The following is a 17448-nucleotide window of genomic DNA, read 5'->3' as shown; positions in this document are numbered from 1 at the left end:
ACAAGCAGGTGCCACTACCGAGAGGGCCCTCTGCCTGGTTCCCTGTAACTTGGCTTCTTGCAGCGGGGAACTGCCAGAAGGCCCTTGGCACTGGACCTCAGTGTCTGGGCAGAACGATGGGGGTGGAGACACTCCTTCAGGTATACTGGACCAAGGCCGTTTAGGGCTTTAAAGGTCAGCACCAACATTTTGAATTGTGCTTGGAAACGTACTGGGAGCCAATGTAGATCTTTCAAGACTGGTGTTATGTGGTCTTGGCAGCCACTCTCAGTCACCAGTCTACCTGCTGCATTCTGTATTAGTTGTAGTTTCCGGGTCACCTTCAAAGGTAGCCCCACATAGAGCGCATTGCAGTAGTTGAAGCGAGAGATAACTAGAGCATGCACCACTCTGGCGAGACAGTCTGCAGGCAGGTAGGGTCTCAGCCTGCGTACCAGATGGAGCTGATAAACAGCTGCCCTGGACACAGAATTGACCTGTGCCTCCATGGACAGCTGTGAGTCCAAAATGACTCCCAGGCTGCACACCTGGTCCTTCAGGGGCACAGTTACCCCATTCAGGACCAGGGAGTCCTCCACACCTACCCGGCTCCTGTCCCCCCAAAACAGTACTTCTGTCTTGTCAGGATTCAACCTCATTCTGTTAGCCGCCGTCCATCCTCCAACATGACTTTCATTGTTCAAGGTCTTGGGTATGAACCATGAAGGCACGTGAAATAGCAGCGTTACTGAAATTGAGATGTGGGATGGGAGGTTTTTTTTGAAAGGCACAGCATTTAAAAAGAAAAGAAAATAAGAAGTTGAGATGGTTCAGACTCTGCAGGATAAGTGTTGAACTGGACTGTGCTGACTCATCCAAATCTTATTAATTTGTATGTCTGAATATAGGAGTGGCTTTTAAATTTTGTTTTTGTCACACACACCCCAGCAGCCAATCAATAAATTCATGTCTGGAGAGAATAAAATAAAAATTGGTGGTTTGGGGCTGGTAACCACAGGTGTAGATGACCTTTCAGTACAGAGGGCAGAAAACAGGGGAACAGTACCATACATGGCTCCTGAACAGGTAAAACTTTTAATATTTGATCCATGTGTCTGCATTGACTTTTTTTTAATCTCAGGGCAGTTGTTATTTTGTTCTGTGTACACATGTATAGCGATTTGCAGTATTGTGTGATTCCAGGTCATATTCTCTACATAGTAGACACATGTGATTGCTGGTCTGATCACACACCAGAAACCTTAACCTAAAAACCACTGGAGTTTTGTACTTCTCTAAATCATTACAAAAACTACGGGGGACTCCCAGGATGTTCCCCAGACACTTTCTGGTGATGTGCATCACATCATGTATTGGTTTAAAAAAAAATGGATGATGCCATTCACCCTTCCTCGAAGGGCCTCATTTAGGGCACAGCAATTTCTCCTCCATCATTCCCAACACACACACACTTTATTATCGCACCAAACCCTGTAAGTTAGGTTAGACTGAGAGGGAGTGACCATCTCAAAGCCATTCTGTTAGCTTAAAGTGGGGATTTGAAGCACTCATTTGGGAAAGAACCAACTACCTTGACCCTGTAGTCAGTTTTCAGAATAAAATGCCAAAGTGTACTTTAAAGTGCTTATGGTTAAGCTCTATGAAAGTTTCCTGTTAGAGCATGTTCTTAATGTGTTTAGGTTTGCATTGTCCACAGCTGGGGAACATTTACGGAAAGGAAGTGGATATCTTTCCGTTAGGATCAATTTTATGTGAAATGCTTTACAGATTCCAAACTGATCATGATAAAAACAAGGTAAATCTGAAAAAAAGCTTTTTTTAATGGCATGTACTTTATCACAGAAATGTATAGAAAATATGTACGCACAACTGGGGCTCCAAAACAGTTGGAGTGGATGAAAAGGGGCAGGACAGAAGGGAGAAAGGTCATGGTAATTAATTATACAAAAAGTTATTTTTAATTGCTTTTTATTGTGTCATTTTTTTTCAGAGAGAAAAAAGTACAATATTTTGCTACTATTGAATACTTTATTCCATTCCTGAGACCTTGCTCTTCTTTGCCGGTTGAAGTAGCTCCGGAAGACTTGGCTAAACGGGCTGGAAGTATTATTAACATTTCCTTGTGAGGAGGGAGAGCAGGTGAGTGAAGAGGTGCCCTCTCCACCTTCGCCAGAACCTCTCTTTGCCACCACAGCAAAGCAACTCCAGTAACTCACCCTTCACCAGAAAACCGAAGTGAGTCACGGCACGCCAGTCAGTTGCATTGATTTCAATGGGTCTTATTCCTACGTATGTAAGTGTACATTAGGATTGCAGTCACAGATTGATGTTCACCATCATTTATTAGAATAATCAGAAGGCATGTTCACACATCATGCTGAGTCAGGCTTGCTGGCTTCTTGTTCAGGCTTGAACAGTATGCTAATGCCCGGAAGCTGATTGCTCCTCTTTTGCTGCGCCCCTGGGAAAAATGGGAGAAACAAAGCTGATAATCGCCATTAATCTTGGAGGGTGTGTGCAGCCAGGGCTCTAGAAGGAGGTTGCTTGAAGCTAGAGCTCAGTTGGAATATCTGAATCTATCGCCTAGCACAGGGGACCTCTCTTCCCAACATGCCAAAAGGGTAAAGGCTGGGTGGCCCTTGTGGTCTCTTCCAACTCTATGATTCTATGAATGCCAGTGACTTTCAAGGGAAAAGAACTCAAGAAAATGCGAACAGGCTTCAGCAGAATAGGCAGGGCCTCATCTAAGAGGGGCCCCCCACCCCCCACCCCACCCTGTTGAATGCAATGGAAACTCTGAAAGAACTAGATTTAATCTTGGCTACTTGTTATACTCAAACCTAGGATTATGGTTTGTTAATCCCTAAAAAGCCTCATCAGGTAAGCTATCAACAAACGCCTGATTTAAAGGTATGATAAATGATAATGTTGCTTTTTCACATAAGTCATAATGCTGCATCAGCAAGACAACTTCAGAGAGCCCAGACTGGCTTAGTTAGAACAGCTTGTGGATAGGATGCTTGTAAACAGGACAGCTTGCGGCTGGAATATGGTTTTTTCGTAGGCTTCAGCAGGTAAAGAACTTGCTTACACCTGTAACTGGGACAACTGGTATCTGACGAAGTGTGCATGCACACAAAAGCTCATACCAAAATAAAAACTTAGTTGGTCTTTAAGGTGCTACTGAAGGAATTTTTTTATTTTGCTTCGACTCAGACCAACACGGCTACCTACCTGTAACTGGGACAACTAGTGGTCAGGATGTGGCTCTGTCGCTTGTGTTGGTGAAACAAGAATATTGAGGAGTCCCTTCAATGGGTTCAGCTTCTTAAGGGAGACTGGACCTTCGGAGAGAGTGTACCTTTTAAGGCTCAAACTGGTCGGGAAATAAACAGAGACCAGGCCAGGATATACAAAAGCAAAGTGGCTAAAAGCCTGATCTTTATTAAAGCTGTTAAAGCTTTATTAAAGCTATTAAAGCAACAGGGTGCTCCCCACACATGCAGGAGCGAGGAGGAGGACCCCAAGCCATGTGCGCAAGCCCTTATAATAGACATTTTAAATTGCCCACCCTGGAGTCCAAGACCACCCCCAGAAACATCATACATACATCACAGAAGGGGCGGACTACAACAGAAATCTGAGTGCGTTATTTTTTCTCCTGTCTGCCAGGTTACCTGATTGGATTACCTGGGCATCCTTGTGCTGATGGAACAATCTAAAGAGTGTGACATTGAATTCTATTGTGTGTAGACTCTGCAGATAATAATAATAATAATAATAATAATAATAATAATAATAATAATAATAATAATATTATTTATACCCCGCCCATCTGGCTGAGTTTCCCCAGCCACTCTGGGTGGCTTCCAGCAGAAATATTACAATACAACAATTTATTAAACATTAAAAGCTCCCCTAAACAGGGCTGCCTTCAGATGTACTCTAAAAGTCTGGTAGTTGTTTTTCTCTTTGACATCTGGTGGGAGGGCGTTCCACAGGGCAGCTGCCACTACCAAAAAGGCCCTCTGCCTGGTTCCCTGTAACTTGGCTTCTCACAGCGAGGGAACCGCCAGAAGGCCCTCGGCACTGGACCTCAGTGTCCAGGCAGAACGATGGAGATAGAGACGCTCCTTCAGGTATACTTCAGATATAAAAACATGAGAAGACTTACAGTTAGCTGCAGGCCAGTCTGACATATTAGCCAGCATAGCAGAATTTCTCACCAAATAATTATCTGGTGAGAAATACTGCTGTGCTAGCTAATATGTCACACATTATAATGTGTGTTTTTAATTGTGTTTTTAATATTCTGTTGGGAGCCACCCAGGGGGTCTGTGGAAACCTAGCCAGATGTGTGGGGTATAAATAATAAATAAATTGTTGTTGTTGTTGTTGTTGTTGTTGTTGTTGTTGTTATGTGTGATGAAATCGGCTGGGTTGTCTGAGAAAAACCTCTGCCAAGTGAAAAATGTAATAATGGTGAGTAGAAAATGACTACGGGATAATTTTGCTCTATGACATGGCCTTTAGGTATAAGTAATCATTAACTAGTTTTCAGCTTTTGCTCGGAAGACAAAAAGATTAATTCATTGGTTATGTTGGGGGAGGGGAGCAGCAACATCATCATATTTTGGTGTTATCAACATGTTACCAATGAGATACAACCAATTTGATTTGCAAACAAGAATGTATTAATTCAAGAATATGGGACAAACATTCAGACCCAACCTTTCAGAATACAAGTCCTTACAAGGTGTCTTAGAAGTAAGAAAGATACATGAATAAAATAACATTAAAATATAGCAATCCACTTCCCACAGGGACATTGACCACCAACTGCCCTGTTGGGAATGGGTTAAAGTTTAGCTGGAATACGCCACCTAACCCCGCCCCTATCTCTTCTGGGATATATTTTTAAAAAATTAACAGTACTTCACAACTCCTTTGTATCTAACATCAAGTTCATAGAACAGGAGTTTGAAAAATCCTATCTTTGTCCCAAAAGGGGGTTTAACAAAACCTTTAAAAGATCAACCTGACGAATGAAAATGCAGAATGTGGCTAGTTTCAGAGGAGGTTTGGTTTCCTTGAGAAAATCTTAGTGACCTGCTATTTGGTGTGTATATATATATATATATATATATATATATATATATATATATATATTCCCACTGCCTGTGCGGATGTAACACCCTTCCTCCATGACCGCTGAACTGAATTCCAACAAATTTGGCCACAACATTCCATGCCCATCAGGGAGGGATCTGGCGTAATTTCCCCCCCAAAAAAGCACACCTTTCACACCTAAAATAATGATTAAACACAAAAAGTGGCGCCCAAATTACACATCACCAGCAGAAGGTCTGAAGATTCCAACAGCATCCAAAGAAAGACAGGTCGCATGCTGCTGCCTCCAAAGCTGCGCCACCAGATGACACCACAAAATTCCACAGCAACCAACTGCAGCAATAAGGCCCAGCATTGCCCAGCAGACTGAATAGGCCGCAGCAGACTAGGCCGCTTTCCAGACTAGGCCAAGTGGAGGTAGGGGCCTGCCTGGGGTGGGGATGGGGCCCCCGAATCGGTCATAGGTTGGGACAGGGAGGGACAGAACGGGGTGGGGGGAGACACAGGGATGCGCCTATGTAAACATAACACACATAAAACTGGGGGACTATGAAGGTGAGGGGAGTCTGAAGTGGGACTCTGAGGCTCCATTTAACAAACTGAGCCACCGCAACGCGTGGCAGGGCCAACGTGTGTGTGTGTGTGTGTGTGTAAATGTAAAATGTCCATGTTTGTGTACGATGACTTTTCTCTAAAACTGCTTGACCAATTGCGTTCAAATTTTGACACAACATTCTGTTCTAATATGTGAGTGTTTGCATAACTTTAGATTATACAGATGTCACACCTGTCACAGGTAAAAACATGATTTTTTTAAAAAAACTTGCACCCTTACATTACCATAAACATCCACAACCACATTCCCCCCCACTAACCTACAGACACACAATATGTCCGGACCCCTGACCAGCTCCATGTTTGAGTGAGTCTCCAACAGCAATGACACCCCACCCGCCCCTCCTCCTACACCTTCTATCTCCCTGTCGAGGCCTCCTGCCCTGGCCGCAATGGCGGTGACCCCACCACAGAGCCACTCTGGCCACCACACCCTCACTCCCTCGCTCACTTGGTCATTTGGAGGGGACTTTGGGTGCTCCTGCACAGGCACACCCTCCGAGGTTCACGGACACTGTGCCTACACAGGAGAACCCAAAGCCGCCTCTGACTGACTGACTGGTCCATGCGGAATGCTTCGTCTCCAAAGGCACACGCTTGCCACAGGATGTGGGGGACAGCCTACAGGAGGCCGGGATCGGCGCAGGGAGAAGGCTGGGACAGGACGCCTCGAGTTGAGGTAGGAGGAGGAAGGGGGGGCGGGTGTGGGGTACCGGTCCTGCTGGAGACTCAGGGAAACATGGAGGCGGTAAGGGGAACTTCCACTTTCTCTTTCCATTCTTCTCAATTTCACAGACTTAGCCACAGCAACGCGTGGCCGGGTACAGCTAGTCCTGTTATATTAAAGCTTTTTGATATGCTGAGAACTTCAGCTGTACTTCCGCTTGGATCACCGTAGAAGATGGTTGAAAATTCCATCTCTCCGACCCCCATGGGGAAATTTACAAGGCTGTAAAGGGGAGTATGCAGCCTCCCGAAGTCTCCCCAGGGTATGGGGAGATGCACTCTCCTCCGCAGTTGCCCACTACCAGCTTCGACTTCAGAAGGAGGGAGAAGCTGGAGGCTCTGGATGGTAAGCCCCCATTGGAGCCCGGATCTCCCAGACGTCATCTCTATGAGCAAAAACAGGCTCCACAACAAGAGAAAGATTGGATATAAGCTGTGAACATGCTTCAGACAAGGAAAGAAGATTTATACTGCCAAGCTTAACCACTGAGAGAACAAAAGATAACAGAGGAATGCAATCAGCAAGAAATGGTATGTGACAGACTGAAGGAGAGAGTGAGAACTTTATAATTCTGCTTTATTGTGCTTTACAATTCACTTAACAAAACTCTCACCTGAAGAACCATAAATAACATTTATAAAGCAAGCGAGATTGGAAAGTGGGAAATTTACTGAATTAATATGGTCTTTTTAAATATATAAACTGTGTGAATTGAAAACATAAATAATCAAAGTTGTACTCTAGGATTCGCTTGGAATGCATAGCTGCCAAGTTTTCCCTTTTCTCGCGAGGAAGCCTATTCAGCATAAGGGAAAATCCCTTTAAAAAAGGGATAACTTGGCAGCTATGTTGGAATGTGGTTGGGGATTCCTCATGATATATCAAAGAGAAGCTTTCACATTAGCGGTTGGAAACTTGTCAAGAAACTTTTGAGTTATGACGCAGCTATAATTTAGAGTCCCCCATGTTGGTAATAAAGCCGGCTATGATATTAGTCAAAGGGGGAGAGAGCCATAAATAAGACATTAGATTCGTGTTTACAGTTTTGGTCTGGCAAATCTCCCCTAGAAAGACTATATTGAGTAGCAATCTGGAGCGATCTGGAGAGAAACATCACAGGAGCTTAAAGATTTGATTTATGGGGACTGCTCGAAAGATGGCTGCTGCTGGCTGTGAGAAGGATCTTTGGATTTTTGGATGGATTTGGCAAGATACCAGCGTGCGAAGAGACAGTGCTAATTTATAGAGGAATCATAGGCATGAATTCACACAGAAATATATGGGTTTGGTTAAATTTGCTTGCTTGAAAAAACTCAGGGGCTTGAAAGAAGATAGAAGGATTTTAAAAGATTATTGGATAAGATCTGGATTTTATTGATTAGAAAGCATGGCTTTCTAGGCCTTTCTAGGACTAGGCTTTCTGAGTCTGAAGCATGGGAAGTCAAATTTAAATTAGTATAATTTGGCAGAAGATTTGGATTAATTGTTTAATTGATATTTGCATGGGCGTAGGAAGATAGGGGTGGTGGGGGTGGGATGCCCCGAGTGGCGTGATCCCGGGGCGCCATCACAGCTGCCCACCCCGCCCCCAAAACACGTGCGCCACCCCTGCATGCGGTGTGCCCCATCCCGCCCCAAAACTCACGTGAGGTGGCGTCACGCTTGTGGGTGGCGTGACGCCCCTCGCTGGCCCACCCCTCACCTCCGTACAGGGAGAGCACTTGTTGCAGCAGGGAGAGCACGTGTTGGCTGAGCAAGCCCCTGCAGCGCCTTAGTGAGGTTTTCGCCAGGTGGCTGCCGGGACCGGCTTCCTCGGCCGACGCACGCTCTCCCTTCCTGCTGCCACGCGCTCCCCCTGGGTGGAGTTGAGGGGCGGGCCAGTGAGGCGACGCTTGTGATGCCCCTCGCTGGCCTGCCCCTCAACTCCGTCCAGGGAGAGCGCGCATTGACCGAGGGAGCAAGCCAGTCCCGGCATCCGCCCGGCGAAAACCTCGCTAGACGCTGCAGGGCTTGCTCAGCCAACGCACGCTCTCCCTGGATGGAGGCGAGGGGCGTGCCAGCGAGGGGTGTCATGCCTGTGCGTCGTGATGTCATGACACTGCAGAGCAGCACCCCACACCCGGGGGGGATGCCTCCGCTTTGACGCCCCGGGTGCGAAAGCGGCTAGCAACGCCCCTGGATATTTGTATAATTTGAAAATGGATTAGATGTTTAAATTGGAAAATCTAATAAAATGTTTATTTAAAAGAGAGAGAGAGAACTTCAGCTGTAAAGCAAACATTTTTTTAAAGTGACTGGATGGTGTTATGGCCTCACCAGTTTGATATATAGTTCAGAATTCTCCTTTTGCAAATGCTATTTAACACTGCAAAGAATGCAGACTTGTTACCATAATAAATATTTGTAAATGTACATGGCAACCCAGAAGTAGGATTGAGCCATGAAAGAATTCAGTTTACTTTGTGTTTTTCACCATTTTTAATGCACTTTCAAATACTTGAGAAAATGAAAAATGTCCAGACTTTTAAGACCTATGAAGTTTGTGTCACAGAGTTCCCAAAGAATCCTAAAAGAAGAAATGATGCACTCTAATTTATCATTAGCTACTTAACCTGTCAGAATGGTTTCAGTCTGCTTTTCTTCCCCTACAGAGCCTCTGGTGTTGCAATGTCAAGTGATTTTTCCCCCCTGAGAAAGCGTCCTGCCCAGCCCCTCAAATAGTGGGTAATTTACATATCCAGAAAATGGGGCTGTTCCAAGTCAGAGGCAAATGAGAACCGAGTTTGCAAACTCTCAGAGGTAAATGACAGCATAGTGCTTGTGATTCAGAATTGCTACCTCTTCTGCTATATACCTTTATTGTACAACTTCTGGACACACAGAAGCAAATCTGCCTTTTAAAAGGGGTTGTGACAAGACTGAGGCAGCCAACAAGATGGCCCAGAAAAAGACAAGTCTTGTAGAAACAATAGAGAATCTTTTAGCTACTATTCAAGTGGCGGAGAATGAGGAGCTGCTCTTTACTTACAAAGGAGTGCTGTATCCAAAACTTGTTTGTAGTCCTGGGACCTTTGAAGCATTGGAAGCCATGGAAGCTAGAAAGGATGATAGGCTGATTGTGGCTTATCCAAAATGCGGTGAGTATCAAGTTTTTAATGGAATTAAAGGGGAATGGAGTTGGTTACCAATTGCTATCTGACCACATATGATTCATATGTTTATTTCCCCCATGTAATCTGGATTTACAGTTTCCATGTTCTGTTGTGGCTTTTCATAAATGGTAAATGGGGATTTTATATGCAAAACCAGCAAAGCTGAGCAGGTGACTCCACAATGAATAAGCTGCTGTGTGGAAGTGCCCTCTATTAAAGTTTGAACAAGGAAACCAGTGTGTATTTGATACCCAAAATGAACTGAAATGGGTCCCAGGTGAATACGTTTTGGGGTGCCCGGATTCACTCTTCCCTCAGTGGCTGAGCACCCCACAACAGCCATGAGCCCTCTTTTATGTGGAGAGGAGATGTGTGCCTCATAAGTCCTTGGCTACAACTGATCCTCCATGTGGCTCAGTGAGGTCTCTGAAACGGAAAGGATAGTCTCTTCCAAAGCCAGGCAACATGTTGCCAACAGCAGGTGGGGAGGAAGCTCTCTCACATAAGAAGAGGGAATAAAAGACTGTGGTCTCCATGGCCAGCCAAGGGGCTTGCATGGTGGCGCCAGGCACTTAATCTTGATTTCTCATTTCCATGTTTTGTTGTGCTCATCAGAAATGGTACAGGGGGATTTTGGATGCCGTTGAAAACCTGCATGCATGAGCACCTGCGTCCACAATGAATAAGCTGCCATTTGGAAGTACCTTCTGTTGCAGTTAGAGCAAACAAACCTGTGCTGTTCCTTTTTCAATCAGGGGGAATCACTTCTGAAGGGGCAACTGGAGTATCGGTGAGGGTTTTCTGCTATTTGTTGCCCCTTTGTGGGAGAAGCAGTTCTTTCTTTCTCAAACGTTAGTGCCCCCTTTTCGCCTTCTTTTACTTCCTTTTATCTGCTGGTATTGTCTTTCTGTCGCCACCTTCTCTGCCATTTTAATTCACTCCTCTTTGACTCTTGTTCCTGCGTAATGTCAACTTGCCTGAAAACAAACAGGATTCATGGGAAAGGTTTCTCACCCTTGGAATCTAATGTAAGTGGCAACTGCTCTTTGTTGCCCCTTTGTTGGATGAAATGTGAAGAAGCTCCTTGGATTCTTGCACAATGAAGTTTTTGTTCCAAAAGAATCCCCCCCTTCATTTTCAAAGTCTTGACCATTTCCAGCTTTGTCGTGGCTTTCCTGGTGTCACCTTGTGACCCACCTGCAGGTCCCAACCCACTGGTTGAAGACCTACGATTTAAGCTGACTACCATATACGAACATGACTGTGCATTTGGTTGTGTAACCTATGCTCTTGTGATTCTTATAGGTCTCATTTGCTTTTATGTTGCAGGTACTAACTGGGTGCTCCAAATGGTCAATGACATTGTAGCTGCAACCCCAAGTTACAAGGACTTACCACCACTAGAAAACTTACAAATGCTTGAATTTGGACTGCCCACAAAAGTTCAGGTAGAGAAAAGGTGGGAGGGAGAGAAGTGAATACCTAGAATCAAAGAATTGTACAACTTGAAGAGACCCAAATGGTCATCTCCTCCCAACCGCTTTGTTTAGTTTGTTATTCTTCTTCTGTCAATACGTAACTCAAAGTGATTCCCCCCCCAATTATAAAGCTCAATAAAAAGAAGGGGGGAAACAGCCCCTCTAGATCCTGAAACAACAACAGGGTAACATTCCTTTCATTCTTATTCTAGGACATGAACAAGCAGCCTTCTCCACGTATTTTTTCTACACATTTTCATTATGATAATATTCCCAAATCTTTTTTTGAGAATAAGGTGAAGGTAAGTGACTAGCTTCACTACTATTATGATTGCCTAATATTCTAACAGCATTTAACCATAATCCTGAGTACTTAATAGATGTATCTTAATTTGACGGCTCTTGTCATATTGTCAAAGCAAATTCTACATCAGTTGGCCTAAATCCAGGCTAACAGAGCATGCCAACCCTCCCTTGGACTGGGCTGAGGATTTGCGTGTGGACTTAGCAGTTTTTCCTCTGCCTGGCTCTCCTGGCTGCTTTGGATTGCTCTCTCCTGCTTTGGCTTAGTTACTCATGACTAAACCCATTGATTGCAATGGGACCTAGGTATAACTAAATCTGGATCCACTGGATTCACTGCATTCTTTGCATTTGCTTTATGTTATCTCTGTGTGAGGTAAGGGGCCTTTGAAACTCTTCTCTTCACATGCGGGTCTGTCATAGTTCTGTTTCAGGCATAGGCAAATTGGCCCTCCAGGTGTTTAAAGACTACCATTCCCGTCATCCCTAACCACTGGTCCTGTTAGCTATGGATGATGGGAGTTGTAGTCCCAAAACATCCAGAGGGCCGAGTTTGCCTATGCCTGTTCTGTTTCATGAGCCAATCCATAGAATAAAGTAGACAATCTCCTTTCTCCGTCTTCTTCCTCAGAATAGGTACCGGTAGTCAGGTTTACCTGGGGGAAATTCAAAACACTATGAAGCAAAAGCTATCCCCCAAGTCTCTCCAAGGCAAAGTGTTATTGGAAGTGATATCTACTCTGCTAAACTTCCTGCCTTTTGTTGTGGCAGTTTGTGATGTCCCAGAAACACAAGCAACTAGTTTAAGTGAAATGGGCAAGAACAGGGTATATTGAATATACAGTACATTGGGTTCCATTGGTGGTTGGGACTCCCAAAGTCATTTTCCCTAGAACCCTGTGCCCCCTTTTAATTTAATAAAATATTTTGCCAATTCCATAATAATAATAATAATAATAATACTTAATAATTTATTACTTATACCCCACCCATCTGGCTGGGTTTCCCCAGCCACTCGGGGCGGCTTCCAAGAAGAGATTAAAAATATAGTAAAGCTAAATGAGCATAAGTTGCAGGCTTACTCTATATAAATACTGTTGACTTGCAACTTGTCTGCATTTAACTTGTGCAATCACAGCTTTACTTGTTTGGTCAGCATTCAATGGCACGAATTAAACGCACACAAGGCAGAGAGCTCTAAAGCACTTTTCCTGTCACAGAAAGAGCTTTTAAGCTCTCAGCCTTTCTTATTGGGCTCTGGGAAGGTCTCATATATGGGCTGTGGGAGGCTCCTGGGAGAAACTGTGGGAGCCTCCTAGAGTCTGTGTGAGAGGCTCCCTTGCAGAGCAAGGCACAGAGCTTAAAAGCTCTCCACCTTAGGTAGGGGAGAATGTGCCAGCTCCAGAAAGTTAGAGATGTTTGCACAGGGGAGATTCCAACAAAATCTAATATCTCTTTCTTTCTTTTTAAATAGATGTTGGTAGTATTCCGAAACCCCAAAGATGCCGCTGTATCCTATTACCATTTTTACAACAAAAACCCTGTTCTTCCAGATGTTAGTTCTTGGGATGATTTTTTTCAAATGTTCATGAGTGGCGAAGGTAGGTTAGTAGTTCTCACTTTCTGTACTTCCCACAAAGTATTTGTGTAGACCTTCTGTTCCGATGAAAGGCAAACAAGTTTCAGATCACCAGGGCTCTTGATTGCAGGGGAAAGCCCACAGTCGATATTTCTTTTACTCAGACTTGCATCGTCAGTAGATGTCCTTCAGATAGTGGTGGATAGCCAGACTCATCACTGGTGGGTAATATGAATTTAGGCATCTTTTTAACACCTGATGATTTGTGTACAGATTTTACATGTCCGTAAAATGGCTCTGGTGTTTCTCGGTGTTGGGTTAAACGGAACGAGCTAAGTGTTGTATTCTCATTGTATGATATGTGCAGCTTTTGCCAGCAACTGGTGTCATTTTGTGTTCCCCCCCCCCCCGGCTTTGAAATATGCTGTTTGCATTTCATTTCAGTTTGTTGGAAATCCTACTTTGACCATGCTCTTGCTTGGGACAAACATATGGATGACGAAAATGTCATGATCATCACATTTGAAGAGCTGAAAGAAGTGAGCATTCTTAGAAACTGAGATGATGATTTTGTTGTACATTCATTTTTCTTAGATGGCCTATATCAAGCAATATGTGGAAATTAAGACAGATGTATTGATGGTTGCTGAATTGGAAAAGGGAGAGGTGTTGTTTTGGTTTTCTGTTTCTGCTCCCTTTCCCCCTCCTCATTGCCTTTGGTTTTCTTTTTCTTAACAAACCTGTAGTTACTATGATTAGAATATATAGATATATACTGTGTGTGTGTGTGTGTGTGTGTGTGTGTGTGTGTGTGTGTGTGTGTTAAGTAGTTTTGGATATTTCAAATGTTATAAAATAAAAGAAAAATTACAAACCTGGAGTTTATTAAATATTAAGCACACCAATATGCCAGTCTGAATAAGTATTGTGGTGTAATCTCTCTGGGTGTTCTCTTTCACAGGCTAACTAAGTTTATCAGAAGTAGTGTTCCAAACTTTTAATCATCTCAAACATTTCTGAGTTAAAAGAAATATACTGTAGATGATTAAGCATGACACGCTGGAAATGGAAAAAAATGGGTAGCAGAAATCTGAAAAAAAAAATGCTTCTCAAATCTAAGTTACAGAAGCAAATAGGTAAAGGGTAAAGGGACCCCCGACCATTAGGTCCAGTCATGACCGACTCTGGGCTTGCGCGCTCATCTTGCATTATTGACCGAGGGAGCCGGCGTATAGCTTCCAGGTCATGTGGCCAGCATGACAAAGCCGCTTCTGGCAAACCAGAGCAGCACATGGAAATGCTGTTTACCTTCCCGCTGTAGCGGTTCCTATTTATCTACTTGCATTTTGACGTGCTTTCGAACTGCTAGGTTGGCAGGAGCTGGGACCAAGCAACGGGAGCTCACCCCGTCACAGGGATTCGAACCGCCGACCTTCTGATCAGCAAGCCCTAGGCTCAGTGGTTTAACTACAGCGCCACCTGGGTCCCACAGAAGCAAATAGAAAGTTGTAAATGTTGTTGTGACAATGTTTCTGTACTTCTTTTCATGCTACACTTATTTTGCTAATATCAGATGTACCTTTTTGGAATAGCTAAAGCACATACATTTATGAATATATTTATTCAAATGTTTAGCCTGCCCCATTCTTGAATCTTAGGGCTGATTCTAACTTAGAAATCTACCTTAGTAGCAAATGTATTTATGAAGTCATAACTAACTTTATTGTTATTTTCCAGAATCTTCACGAAGGAGTGAAGCGAATAGCTGAATTTTATGAATTACCTCTGTCTGATGAAATGATTAAGTCTGTTGCAGAGAGCTCTACCTTCCAAGCAATGAGCAGCAAATCTGAAGAAACACATGGTCTGTTTGCTCCTCTCATTTTCAGGAAAGGTACTGCAGTATTGATTTTATGCCACTAGTTTACACCGAATTCCATTTCTTCCAGTAACACAAGCACCCTCTAGTGGTGCTATTTATGCAGGGGGTGGGGTGGGGGGTGGGACAACAACTAAACATTATATTTTGTTAATATCTTGAAAATAGTTTTGATCCATTTCCCTCTTCCTCACTCCCATCCTACATATAAAACCAAACTTCAAAAACACTAGAATCCCTTAAAAAGCCTGTGTAAGACCATTCTGCTTTTCTTGCTATAATTAGAACAAGGAAGCCTTATAGTCCAGAAGAGTTTACACATGTCATGTTTAAAATAGACCAAATCAGCTGTTTATAACAAAACAGCTTCTGCAAAAGTGGAAGTTACCTGTGCCATGGCATCACAGTTTTCTGCATTGTCTCCTGCCAATAATAGCCAGTTATGTAGAATAAGAAGCATAGAAGCCATGAGCCAAGGGCAGCACATAATGAAACAGTACAGTTCATAAATTAAAAAGCAGTTTAAAACAACTTTCTGAAAACAGTTTTAAAAAATTCTAAACACGGTGGACTGCAATCCTGGCTATGGATGATAATCTAACTTTCCACAATCTATGTCTGGTTCAGGAATATTAGTGTGCTGCTAGGTGAAGTTTGCTGGTATTAAAAATGTTAGCACTTGGGTGGGGCTTGGAAATTAAAGTATTTCAATCAAGGAACAGAGCCCAAAGCAGATCCAGGGATGGAATTGGAGCCAGTGGTGTAGCGTGGGGGGACCATAGGGGCTGTTGCCCTGGGTGCAAAATTCGTAGGAGCACAAAATTTCCACTTCTGGCTCATCTGAGGTCTTGAAACTGCTGAGCCGCAGCTGCACCCCAGAGAGAGAAGCCACTCAGAGAGAGAAGCCACACAGCACCCCCCTTCCCTGGTGAGCCCTCCCCCCTGTCACTCCCCTACAGCCACAGGAACCTGGTTCTGCCTCAGAATTGAAGCTGGTGTTTAAAGTGGCACGTTTCTTTAACCAGAACCATTTTGACAGGGATAAGTTTCCAATTTTGTTTTTGTTTTACCATTGGTTTCAGTCAACATAGTATTTCCACAGATGAAAGCAAGCTTCTCTACTCTTTCTTGTGTTTGCATTTTTCTTGATTGGTATCAAACTCCCCCCCCCAAAAAAAAGAATAGTTTTTTTCACCTGCTGCAAATATAAGAGCCATCCACATCAGGTGAGATGGTTTGAGAGCTCTACAAGTTTACAATACAGTGATACCTCGGGTTACAGATGCTTCAGGTTACAGACTCCGCTAACCCAGAAATAGTACCTCAGGCTAAGAACTTTGCTTCAGGATGAGAACAGAAATTGTGCTCCGGCGGCGCGGCAGCAGCAGGAGGCCCCATTAGCTAAAGTGGTGCTTCAGGTTAAGAACAGTTTCAGGTTAAGAACGGACCTCCAGAATGAATTACTGTAAGTTCTTAACCAGAGGTACCACTGTACACTGAAATTATAATTATGTTAAATTCTTATATAGCTACTAGAAGAGCAGCCGGTGCATTACAAGGAAGTTTGAATGATATTTTTAAAATCTTGCCTTAAGAATACGTCGGCCATCATTGTAAGATCATATATTTTATGATGTTTGTGTGTGTGTGCTTCTTTTAATTCTCAGAAATCTCTTAGGCTTGGGAGGAAATGCTATGTTTCTTTAATAATGGTACGGCTGTATTATTATTAAAGAAACATAGCATACCTCGAAAATCAAATAGAATCCATTCTGGATGTCCATTCGACTTCCGAAACATTCGACTCCCAAAGCGCAGCTTCAGGAAGATCCTGCAGCCAATCAGAAGCCACAGAAGCCCTGTCGGACGTTCGGCTTCCAAAAGAACGTTAGAAAACTAGAACACTAACTTCCAGTTTTCGATCATCCAGGAGTCAAAACATACAAGTTCTGTGGCGTTCAAGAACCGAGGTACAACTGTAACAACAACAACAACAACAACAACAACAACAACAACAACAACAACAACAACAACGATGTTAAAAGAAACAGAAATATTTGAAAATGAAAACATTGCAACTGCATGCACATGCACGCATATACCCCTCAAATGTTTCTGTCACTCACTCTTCACATCTCCAAACAGCCCATTCTGATGCATGCTAGTAATGCCCTTCCTTGGTTACTCCCAAGAAAGTGTGCATAGGGTTGCAGGATGAGAAGCATGACAATACACCCATCTGCCTCAACATTCCAAAACCATAAGTCTGATCTGTAAACCTATATATAGGGAGGCACAGATAGTGAGATTCACTGTTCATTGTTTCTTTATAGGTGCTGTGGGTGATTGGAAGACTTTATTCACTGAGGCTCAGAGCCGGGAAATGGATGCAAAATTTGAAGAGTGCTTAGCAGGAACTAAACTGGGTGCAAAGCTAAAATATGACCAATACTGTAAATTTTAAACCTTGGATTTGGAGGTTATTATCTGAAGCCTTTTGATTAAGAATAAAATAATGTTTAAGTGCTGGAGACATTTATGAACAGAAAATAAATAAAATGTTCTCAGTCTTTCTTGCTTTAAAA

The 17448-nt window shown here is 43.4% G+C and overlaps 1 protein-coding gene across 5 annotated transcripts in view; it reads left to right on the top strand.

The window, feature by feature from the left end:
- LOC118081807 (sulfotransferase 6B1) overlaps nt 1-17448 on the top strand; it is a 23766-nt gene extending 6318 nt beyond the window's left edge. The window contains exons 2-11 of one of the 5 annotated variants that reach the window (XM_088666532.1): nt 931-1065; nt 1697-1795; nt 1991-2235; nt 9124-9609; nt 10954-11072; nt 11315-11404; nt 12880-13006; nt 13429-13523; nt 14722-14878; nt 17197-17448. In XM_088666532.1, the coding sequence (XP_088522658.1) occupies nt 9408-9609; nt 10954-11072; nt 11315-11404; nt 12880-13006; nt 13429-13523; nt 14722-14878; nt 17197-17327 (921 nt within the window). In that variant the 5' untranslated portion in view covers nt 931-1065; nt 1697-1795; nt 1991-2235; nt 9124-9407 and the 3' untranslated portion in view covers nt 17328-17448. Of the gene's footprint in view, nt 1-930; nt 1066-1696; nt 1796-1990; nt 2236-5153; nt 6425-6540; nt 9610-10953; nt 11073-11314; nt 11405-12879; nt 13007-13428; nt 13524-14721; nt 14879-17196 lie in introns of those variants that run through there. The other 4 variants (XM_088666533.1, XM_088666531.1, XM_088666530.1 and 1 more) reach the window with 4 other exon arrangements.

Source organism: Zootoca vivipara, chromosome 3 (assembly GCF_965207765.1).
Source record: "Zootoca vivipara chromosome 3, rZooViv2.hap1.1, whole genome shotgun sequence".
NCBI lineage: Eukaryota > Metazoa > Chordata > Lepidosauria > Squamata > Lacertidae > Zootoca > Zootoca vivipara.
The sequence above is the reverse complement of the archived record's forward strand: the minus strand, read 5'-3'. Positions and strand labels throughout refer to the sequence as shown.